The 11,826-nt window shown below is 32.2% G+C and overlaps 1 protein-coding gene across 1 annotated transcript; it reads left to right on the top strand.

The window, feature by feature from the left end:
• The first annotated feature begins 577 nt into the window (after positions 1–577).
• LOC139866586 (protein HEAT INTOLERANT 4-like) lies at positions 578–5,622 on the top strand. The gene is made up of 14 exons (XM_071854864.1): positions 578–988; positions 1,274–1,312; positions 1,397–1,450; positions 1,562–1,625; positions 1,836–1,894; positions 2,871–2,995; positions 3,077–3,136; positions 3,464–3,522; positions 3,971–4,050; positions 4,259–4,297; positions 4,649–4,711; positions 4,791–4,838; positions 4,947–5,075; positions 5,247–5,622. The coding sequence occupies exons 1-14, from the start codon at positions 770–772 to the stop codon at positions 5,292–5,294; spliced, it is 1,086 nt and encodes a 361-aa protein (XP_071710965.1). The 5' UTR covers positions 578–769; the 3' UTR covers positions 5,295–5,622.
• The last annotated feature ends 6,204 nt before the right edge of the window (positions 5,623–11,826 follow it).

The raw sequence follows: 11,826 nt of genomic DNA, 5'->3' as shown, positions 1-11,826 counted from the left end.
GATTCGGATTTGGATGATGAATTAATGAAATGGGTGTTTGAGTTCAAAAATGGAAGAGAGAAAAGAGAGAAGAGAGGAGGAGGTTGAATGAGTGGTGGGGATGAATGGTTGACTAGTTGACCTAGTCAACTAGTTTGTCCCATAGCCAACTTTGGTCCCTCAAGTTTCAAGCGGGTGCGGGAATTCGCCCAACGAATATTTTAAAAACGCTCGAGTAAACGAGTGATGTTATAATTAAATAACGGGAATATTATGAACGCTAGTCAACGGAAACTAGGAATTTAAATAACGAAAGATATTATAAAAAAAAAGTGTTAAAAATAAATTTAACGGAAAAATGCGGGATGTTACAACTTTTTACTGTACTCTTTTTTTTTTTTTTAGTGTTTTCGTATATTTCAATTCTATTTTTCTTTTAAAAAAAATTTAAATTTAATTAAGTAAAAGAGTTTCTTTAAAATCATATTCTGGTCGGTACAATATTTAGGGTTTGAAAACCAAAACAAAATAAAACCCCAAAAGAAGTTTTCAAAACATTTCAATCTCCGCGCCCACAATTTTCTCTTTCGATATAAGCCCAATACATAAATTAGACGGAGTAATCACAAATCACAAAATAAAAATAAAAATCATCATCTCTCTCTCTATATATATACGAAATTCCAAATCTAATCTGTATCTATCTATTTCTCTGTGTTTGTTTCAATTTGTACAAACTTCCGCCTTTTCAGCGTAAAATTCACGCCCCCAAATTTTCAAATCGTTAAATATGCCAATGAAGAAGGGTGCTAAACGAAAGGCAATCCGTAAAGATGAAGCAGCATCAACAACAACAACAGATTCGGTAGATTCTACGGCCGCTGCAACTGCCGGGATAGCCAACAAGGAACCCAAACAGAAGGTTGAGGAACCTATGAAGGTTGTTCGGAAACCTAAACGTGCCAAACCTGAAACTGAACCGGAGTTCTTCGATGACCAACGCGAATTGGTATAATTTTTATTAATCTGTTTCAATAATTTGTGTTTAATTTAATTTAATTTAATGATTTTGCAGATTGCTTGTTAATTAAGCTTTAATATGATTTTTATGTTAGATGTAATTTGAAAACATATTCTTAATTTCCTAACTGTTACGTTCTAAGTCTGACTGGATGATTAGGGTTTGTGAATTTAGTGGATGTTTTAGAGAACTATTGAATTAAACTGGAGCTATCTAATTGACCTGTTACAGTTTTAACGGTTTATTGTTTTTCTTGCTAAATTGTTGTTGCAGGAAGATTTATGGAAGCAGGTGTTCCCTGTTGGAACAGAGGTACGTGAGACCACTAATTTTTTTATTTTTGTCATTTTTTACGTGGATGTAGGTTACTAATTGGGATTAATATTGTTGTGACAGTGGGACCAGCTTGATTTGCTATCTGAATACAAATGGAATTTTTCAAATCTAGAAGTAAGCTACTATGTTGTATACTCGTGTTTATGTCACATTGTTAAGTTAAATTTAGGAATTTGTGTGAAATAGAATTAAAAAAAGTTTGTAATTACTCGTTGAATTGTTCAGGATGCATTTGAAGAGGGTGGGGTGTTACATGGCCAGAAAGTATACCTCTTCAGTTGTACAGAGCGTAAGTAGTTAATGGAACCTAGCTTCTTAGATTTTTAAAACCACGATTTCGTACAAAAATAATATTGGAATGTGTACTTGATGTATTCATATTATAGAACATTATTTTTGTTGGTTGAAATTATTTGCTTACTCACATAATGAATGCGTTATTTGTTGAAGCTATTATTCTTGGGTTCATTGTGACGTTGTTTTTGTCTATCTTTTGCAGCGCAATTGCTCTTTTTTAACGGCCAGTCCAAAGTAACCTGTATACCTGTGGTGGTTGCGGTAATCTATTAAATTTTATTATCTTTTCACTTACCCTTTACCCTGTTTTAACTCTTCATATGTACATATGGTGATCTGGGTAGTATCAACTCCTTTTTAGCGAAGATTAAATTGGTTACTCATTTTGTGATGTGGCATATCTGTTCCATAATTTTTACTTTACTTCATATACGACCTAATTAATACCTAGTGCTAATATGTCTATATTTCACATTTGTTCATGTCTTGTTGAATACGAATACTTTACTTAGTACTTAACTATGTATCTCTATCTCTGATAATATGTATAATTGTGTTTCCATGAAGATTTTTATCATGATTATCTCATACAGAGGTAACAGTTTTGACCCATTTTTCTTTCAATTATGTTGATTCGAGCTGTGTCATATGTATCAATTCACATATTCACATAAATAACCAATAGGAATATAGGTCAATTGGATCCAGTGTCTCAAAAAGACAAAAAGTTGCCCAAATTTTATCTATACTGAGTAAAATCTCTTAATTCCCTTTATTAAAAGTTTTAGATTACTGTTTTGATAATCATAGTATGCACATTAGATACTCATTAAAAGTTTACCAAGGTACATTCTTTTTCTTGGGTCAAATTATTTGACCCAACCTCCTTCATCCATATCTAAATTGACACGTTATAACCTGAAACCTTGTAATATGTGCTACACAACTGAACTACCTGCCCGGCCCACCCATCTTGCTACATCCAGTCTTACATTATGTCAGTATAGATCAACAACGAAGCTAAGGAGAAAGTAAAACTTTGTATGCCGCAATTAACTAAATGTTTTAACTTCTACTTTCAACGGAATTCATGTTTTACACCTTCAAATTTTATGATTACATGTGATGTTCCCAGATAATCAATTTCAAGAGTATATTTTCACTTCCTACTCATTGATTATTTTCAAGTTTTATGCATATGTATTTGCTAACTTTTCTTTTGCGTGCTATTGATCAGATTGTATCTCCATTTCCGCCTTCTGATAAGATTGGAATAAACTCTGTACAAAGGGAGTCTGAAGAAATTCTTGACATGAAGCAGATGAAAATGGACTGGGTTCCATATATTCCACTAGGAAAACGGTAGTGATTTATTTTATTATGCCTGGCAATATTCGATAAATCTTATGCTTTGCATTGATTCAAATCTCATATTTATCACAGGGGTTCTTCAGTTGAAAGGCTTAAATCTCAGATCTTTATACTAAGCTGTGTCCAAAGAAGGTATTAATCTTAAATTTTGTTTGGCATAGGACTATATTGAGAGAATTTTTGAATATAAGTTCACTTTTGCCTCTGGGTTTATTCATGGAGTCTCTAATGCTCTTTGTTTCTTCATTTGTAATTGAGGACTTTGTTTTCTGTAATGTGGGTTGACGGATTCTCAAATGTTGGCGTCAGACATTATTTTCATCAAACACAAGTCTAATTATTGGAAATTGATGACTTGGATTGCTTGATTGTTTACTTTTTTTCGTCAATGTTTGTTTTACAAATTTATCATCTTAAAATTTGGTAAATAATGGTGTTGATTATTTGATATGGACCCAGGGCTGGTTTAAAGCATATGAAGCTGGATCGTGTCAAGAAATTTGAGTACTGTTTACCATGTAAGTGCATATGTAGAGTTACCAAGGGTTCCAGTTTCATATATTTGTAATTGTATGTGTACTAATTGGATATGGATCTAGTTATAAGAATATGTTTAAGTTAGTATCGTAATTGTAGTTCTGTTACTATAGTACACTTGTATTTGAGTGAAGGTGGAATAAACACTAAATTATTTCACATCGAGCAAGTGAATAAAACAAGTGTTAAATTGCAATAAAACTATAATTACTATAATTACTATGGCTAGAATTATATATTTATATAAGTGGAAGTGTGGAACATGTTGATGCATTACTATTTAAAAAGATAATTTGAATTTTTCTTTGCTGAATGTGGGTTATAAAACGCCCCACTTGGATTTGCTGAACAATTATTCATTTGAATTTTCTTAATCGTAAATCAAGTAATATTGAAGATGCCTTCAAACATTTGTTTATATTGTTTCAGACTTTTATCATCCATTAAAGGAAGATGAGACAGAACAGAGTACTGTTGTGGATATCATGTACCCAATTGAACCAAAGCCTGTAAGTTGCCTTTTCACTATTCATATGATTTGCTTCTTTATTCTATGCCCCAGTTTTATGGTAGTTATGAACTTTTTAACTGATGCCTACAACCATGCAACACTATTGTAATATTTATTTCAGTTTGATATATTTGTTATTAATTCTAATGTAATGTTTGACTTGTGGTACCACTAATTATGCTTTGTTTTTGCTTGAATTCTTGTAGGTTGTGTGCGAGTTTGATTGGGAAATGGATGATCTTGAGGTGAGCCATAATTCCTTTTGTTATTTTAGTTTTCTGTTGTATTAGGTATCTATTGTCGAGCTGATTCGCTATTTTTTTCAATATACATTTCACAAAGTTATGTAAAGGTTAGTTGTTTGATGTCTTTGAAAACTGGTACACTATCTGATAATTTCAATATTTACCATTATATGAGTCAGGTTAAAGGGTGCTATTAAAACTGAATTTCTGTAGTTCATTACGGAGTAGAGTATTTTTTTATTTATATTTTTTTTATGTATAGTCCTTAAACATGAAGTATCATCCTTACATAGTTATGGAAAAAAGCTGCGATCATCGCAATTCTTATTAATTTTTTATTTTTTTTTATAGGAATTCACTACTGAACTCATTGCTGCGGAAGAGTTGACTGAAGATCAGAAGGATGCTTTCAAGGTAGATTTAATCTGTTACTTAAGCTACGTGCTCTTTAACTATGTTAATATATCGGTTATTTATTAACTTTGTTATACAGGAATTTGTCAAGGAAAAGGTCCGAGAAGGAAAGAGAGCTAATCGTGAGGTAGCTTTGTTTTTAATTGTTTTTTTTTATTTATTTATTGGATATTCAATTGGTCTGTATACCTACTTGAGCTTGGTTTTGGGTTTCTAATTGTAACATATCTTGTAGGCAAGGGAAAAGCGAAAGAAAGCTCGTGAGGAAATGAGTCAAGATAAAGTGGCTGCATTTGAGAAGATGAGGTTTTATAAATTTTATCCCGTTGCCTCGCCCGATACCCCAGATGTCTCCAATGTCAAGGTTAGTTTAGTTCCAATTTAAAAAATCTCCACTTCATAATTGATCTTGGTCCTCGGTTTATAAATATTCATTATGACACCTCATTCTGATAATCAATATTCCCATACTTTGTTAGTGCTGAAAGTTTGTTTAATAATGTAATCAATGAATGTATGTATGTTTCTGTTGCAGTCTCCATTCATTAACAGATATTACGGCAAGGCACATCAAGTACTCTGAGGAGAAACATGTGATGTGTGATACACACCTTTACATCCTCCTCTCTATGCTTCTCAATATTTGATATTCAAAAATCATGTCCTCAAAATTAATCTCAAATATAGGAGATTTTATCTGCTGCGATAGTTGGGTGGTTTAAGAGACTAGGAAAATAGCACAAGCGCTGTTTGTGTATCATCATGACTTTGACATTTCTGTAGCTGTAGAAGCTCTGTTACTCAATTTTGAAATTTGTCATATCAACAATATTTGCTATCAAACTAAGGTAGAACTTAGAAGTGGTGTTTACTACTACAACGTTTAAGAGTCAAGAAAAAGTTTATTATCATTGAAAATTGAACCTATTTCTGAGAAAGTAGATCATATTTTATTGACGTTTTTCTTCTTCTAATTTTACACTAAAGCATAGGGTAGCAAAGGGATTGGGTCGAAACAATTTCCAATACATTTTCACTAAATGCAACTATAGCTTATGCTTACGGCTTAGAAAACTATCACAAGTGGTTTATTTCGTGGTTGCTAAAAAGATATAACACATGATGGGAAAGTTACCTACACATCAACAATGCATTTCCGTTAGTTGGTATTATTATTTTTATTTAGATATTGCATGTGAAAAGTTCAGTTATGATACTAATGATGTAACTTACAACACATAACAAGCTAATTCTACAAGATTCTATCATCGTAAACGAATGTAACCAACAAAAAAGTAGACATTCACCATGACTCAACTTTATGTAAACATTAACTACACATCAATAGCCCAATCGCAACTTGCATAAGTTGATAAGAACAGCTTGCTTGCTGATATTCCCTACTTGTCCCAAGTTTCGCTCATTGTAGTTGTTCAAATGCTTGCATATTCTTTGAATGCATGTTACGCAAACACCCTCTCTAGCGACCTTCATACTCATCTTCTCACCCTTATCTTTCCTAATAATCACTAACCAAAAGCTACCACAAATGACATCCCTTAAAATCATAACAGTTGACTTTTCTGTTTGACTCGCGGATGTCAACACAACATCATAAAAATTCCACCTGCCATGCATTCTACTATATCCGTCATCACTGATTTTCCAGTAAACACAAACATTTACTACTACTACAACCAAATAAATAGAAGAAAAAAAACATAAGTTTATTGCTATCAAGGTCAACTTATAAAGTCAAACCGTACACTAACCATCCCAAATCTCCTGTTTATGAGCCCCACAGTTTCACGCAAATCTCAACATCATCATAATAAAGTCTCCATAAAACTTCAAGGACCCAATTACCACACAAAACTTTGAATTTAATGATTCTAAATTTGAAAGTTTTGACCAGAAAAAGTCAAAACTACACAAAAGAAGGTAGAATCAAATCGATGTAGGTCAGACACAAAAGAGACCCATCCTTATGCCTCCTACCAATAATAACAGTCATATTATACCATCTATCTATAGAAAATTTCCAATGAAACCTCCAAACAACAAACCTATTAACCATTGAGAGAAGGAAATCGGTGCAACATGACATTAACCATATCAAAATTTCCATATAGAAGCAGCTAACCAACCTGGACTGAGTAGATTCAGCAATCCTTAACCCAGCAAGCGCCATTACATAAAACATTATGATTTCTCAGTTTACTTTGAAATTTTTTGCAATTTATAAAGTACACACTGGCAGCAAAAACTAATCTACCAGGAACACTCCATATTGATTTATGTGAAGGCTTAAACAGAAGTAGTAATGACTAATGACAAGATCAATCAAATCATCCAAATAAATTTTAACTTGGAATTGGACACAAGAACATTCGGCGAATAAAAATAATAGCTGATGAGAATCTAAGACGTCATTACAAAAAAGCACAAAAAGTGCTAAGTTGACCATAAATGGCCAACCATAAAATGAATGTGATACGAATAAAAAAACGGGTCAGATTTATCGTCGTCGACCCAAGCAAATTGAAGGGCTGGATGGAAATTGAAAATAAGCCAAGGGGGTGAATGACAAATTAGTAGTTAGTTTATTTAGCAAGTATTATATCTTCCTGTCATTAAGAATGTATGATTGTGATGCGTTGGAACGTAACCTTTATTTTGAACGGATTTGAGTTATTTTGTTACACGAATTGATTTCTTGTATATATGGTGTTTTAATGAATTCGGGTTGATTTCACACATATATAGGCAACTGGTCCTATCCGCGTAGTTTAGTTTTATAGGTAAATCCGATTCGTTCCACAGGGAGATGGAGTGTTTAATGGTTTTTAATAGTCTTTGATGTTAAACTAATTTAAAGGGGGTTTTGTATTAGGAATTTATAATATAACAATAATGGAAAATAACTTAATTAATTTACTTCATAAATAAAATTATAAGATTACAAGATTTAACTTAAAAAGGAACTAAATGAAATTATACTAATTATGATTCAACAATTTTATTACTAAATGATAATTAATTAAAACAATAACTTTTAATAAAACTATATGATTAGAATTTTGTTTTGAGCAATTATAATATAAATTTATTTAAATTAACTAAATGACATGTTTTAATTAAAATTAATATAAACTAATAGGAATTATAATAATTAACTAATTATAAGCTAATTACTAATTTTAAATTATATTAATACTAATTATAAGATTAAAACATTCTAACCTAATTATAACCTAATTATAACCTAATATAAATTAATAACCTAATTATAATAATATTCTATTCAAAACCCTAATTTTGACCTAAATTATATGAAACCCTAAATTTTAACCTAAAATATATGAAACCCTAAATTTTAACCTAGTTTGTATGAAACCCTAAATTTTAACCTAAAATGTATGAAACCCTAAATTACATGATATGTTAATTATACGGAGTGATATGTTTTTTTAGTGAAAAATAATAATACGTAAATAATAATGATAATAATGATTTTACAATATATAAAAATAGGAGTGTTTACTTAAATGTGTCACCCCTAGATCCATGGATTGTTTTAAGTTTAAGCTTGTATTAAAATGTTTAGTAATAAACTTATATTTTCCTTTCGAATAAATATAAAGTTTTGACTAACTGAATTAAATCTAATTTTCACCGGATTTTATTTAGTTAGTTACTAGTCCCTAAGTGTTTAAATTGAGACCCAACCCAGTTTTGACCTTCACCAAAACCCAAATCATAACGGTTTCCCTTTTTACAATTTCACTTTTATGTGACTAGTGGTATTACCCAAACCACCGAACTTTATTCTTAATTTAGTGTTATTAAATTATTCATAAAACTCGTCTAAATTACTTTTAATGTTGAAGCTTAATTTATATAAATAAAAATAACTTTCGCTATTTTTTTTTATCTCATAAATTAAGTGACAGGGGTTAAATATCCAGTTACATAATAATGGTTCATTTAATTAGGCTCAATATTAAAAACACTTAAGTTGCATTTTTTTTTTTTGCAAATGATAACAATCCATTTCACTAGGGGCTCTACATCTAAGCAAACACTAGGGAAATTTAGCTACTCATTATACTAGGGTAAACATAAAAATATAAGTATACAAACATAATAATAACGATAAAATTGATAACGATAATTTTAATAGAATCTACTTACGAAAATCTTCACTTCCATTAACTTCAAACGGTAGAAAATTACAATAATAACACCCTTTTTACTCGCACAATAATACCCTTAATCACGAACAATACACCCTTTATACAAAAACTATCCTAAATATTGCTTTTGGAACTGTAAATAATACTAGTACATAGTACTCCGTAATAAAAATACATGCGTATCTCTTAAAAATATGTGTGTAAGTTGTATGGATTTTTTTTGAGCTGTGAAGATAAATTGACTTGTTGTGACTTGTGCACGTATTGTGACTTGTGCACACTCTCTGTATATTCTGATATGTGTGTTGGCTACTCTCCTCTCTCTATCACATAGATATACTCCCTAAAACATTATTACTTGACCAATTCTTGCCACCATTCTTAATTCTTTTGATTTTAAAACTCAGAAAAGTAGCCACCAATTCACTTCTTTTAGATATATACTCATTTCAGTCCATCATTCTCTGCCACTTCATTTGCTTTGCAATATTTAATACATAATGTGATCATCTTGAGTCAACATGCACTAGTAAATGATATGCCGACAATTTCTTGTGATTCATGAACTTGTAACTTGTGCCTCAATGTTTGTACATCTTTGAATATTTAACTTCATGCTCCAATCTCTTGTACCTTTTGGTTGTTGACTTGTACATTGAGCGTTTTTGACCGTTTTCTTCTTTATTCTTCATTTTCGTACTCCGTCTTCACTTTTATTTATTTATACAATTACAACCGAAAAGTGATACAAATACAAATACAAACTTATTATTTTGGACCGATATTGCGACTAAATATATGTTCATTTTGAGCAATATCAAAATACCCTACACTTAAACATTGCTTGTCCTCAAGCAATTACATCTTTTAAACAGAATCGGAACATTACATATTTTTCCTTATCGAACATTAAATCACACAACACACGCTACACGAAATGAAAACACACGCTATATGGAATACGTTGGAAACACTACACAATTTTTATTGGATCACACGCACACCACACGAAATGAAATTCTGACAACAGAAACAAACATGAAACTCGTGATTAGGGTTTAAAAATTTGGATCCTTAGGGAAAATTGGACCTTGTGAAAACGTTTTATGATTTTATAAAATGTCATGCTAGTTTTTACACTAAACACGTTTTCCGGTTTTAACCTCAAATTCCGGTTGAGGGTAACTGAAAACCGAAGTCTCAGTCGGCGATTAGCAAGCTATTCGCCCCCATGATTGAAGTATCATGGAACTTGAAACCGAATGTCCAAAAATGGTTTTACACAAATATAATTCATAAAATAGCATAAGTTTTAGAATAAAATTATATCGTGTCCAAATATCATCGGTGAACCATGAGTTTGCACACCTCAATTTGTTATAGCATATGTGTAGCGACCCCGACAAATCGTCAAGTGACGGCGTCGGCTACGTGGGTCCCATTACCTGATTATAAGTCTTTAAGATAACGTTTGACCAAAATATGTCGCCTTCATTTCAAAATAAAGATTGTTTCAAAGTTTACAAGAATTGTTCAACCAAAAGTTAAGTTACAACGTTATAAGTACGATTGAAGTCTAGGCGACACGGTCTAAAGTAAAGTCAAAAGACGCTCCATGAAATGCATGTATACTCGACATCGGATGCAAGTATCAAATAGTAAGCGGAAGCATGTTTCACATATCGTGCAAGACCTGAGAAAAACATAGAAATCTGTCAACGAAAACGTTGGTGAAATCATAGGTTTAAGTAAGTAAGTACAAGTGAACCACAAGATTTGCATCAATGAAATAATAGTAATACATTCCAAAAGTTTGTTTCACGAGCACCCAATTATCAAAGCTTAACATTCCTTCCATTGTATACCCCATCACTTAGTGCTAGAACAAACACTGATTCTCGAAAATATATTTCATCCGTAGACGGTAGCGAACCGTCAAAGATGAGGGTTGTCAACCCATATGGCCATATAACATAAGTTCTCGCTTACACCCGGCAAGTGTAACTAATGATAATCGAATTGAGGATTTTTGTTCTAAACTCGTATGTAGAATGTTTGTTTTCCCGTTCTTGTGTTCACTTAGTTCAAAAGAATCGTTTATGTTTTCTCATCCCAATATAAGTTCAAAAAGAGTAAAAGTGGGACTATGATCTCACCTTGAGTGCAAGAGTTAATAAAGTACTTCAACAAGTTGACGCGTGCAAAGACAAAGCTAGTCTTGACCTAAACATATAGGTTATATCAATAACGGTAAACACAAACGGTCAAAGATGTTCAATTAGTCCTATGGCTCGTTACGACTCGATTATATTAGCATGTGAATCAAATTGTCAAGTTTCATGCAAGATACTAGTAAATAATCATGTTAGAAAGGTTGCATAAGTATTTGGTTAAGTTTGACAAAAAGTCAAACTTGGTCAAAGTCAACGAAAAGTCAACACGTTCGGGTCGGGTCCCGAACTATTTTTCTAAGCTTAGAAGTCATATATGAGCATGTTGGCCAAGTTACATGTTAATCGGAGGTGCGTAGCATAGCAAACATTTTTCGAAATTTGACAAAGTAGGTCAGAATCTGACCACGGCATATGCCGCGCCGCGGCCAGAGGTGTCGCGCCGCGACATAACACGTGGTCTGGCACCTGGTCAGTTTCAAGGTTCAAGTCTTGGTCAAAACTTCAAACAACCATAAAACGCAAACCGTAAATAACTAGAAGACGTATCTTATACCGTTGGAAAGCTCTTTTGACAAGGAACGCAACTAAGCACTTATCATCAAACGACAACATCATTTACAATAGCCGAAAACTCATCAAGTGATCATTAAACGTTCATTTCAAGGTTTCAAGTTCATCAAATGCAATTTGAGTTTCGGGAAACCAATTCACACATATGATATGCCGTTTTGAAGGTAATGGAGCA

This window comes from Rutidosis leptorrhynchoides, chromosome 9 (assembly GCF_046630445.1).
Source record: "Rutidosis leptorrhynchoides isolate AG116_Rl617_1_P2 chromosome 9, CSIRO_AGI_Rlap_v1, whole genome shotgun sequence".
In the NCBI taxonomy this organism is placed as follows: domain Eukaryota; kingdom Viridiplantae; phylum Streptophyta; class Magnoliopsida; order Asterales; family Asteraceae; genus Rutidosis; species Rutidosis leptorrhynchoides.
Note: the sequence above shows the minus strand (reverse complement) of the source record. Positions and strands in the feature narration are given on the sequence as shown.

Excerpts from the sequence above, each read along its gene's own strand:
- LOC139866586 (XM_071854864.1), top strand. The coding sequence starts at position 770 with ATGCCAATGAAGAAGGGTGCTAAACGAAAGGCAATCCGTAAAGATGAA. Across the intron at positions 3,137-3,463 it reads CTAAGCTGTGTCCAAAGAAG|GGCTGGTTTAAAGCATATGA; the intron begins GTATTAATCTTA and ends ATATGGACCCAG. Across the intron at positions 4,051-4,258 it reads ACCCAATTGAACCAAAGCCT|GTTGTGTGCGAGTTTGATTG; the intron begins GTAAGTTGCCTT and ends GAATTCTTGTAG.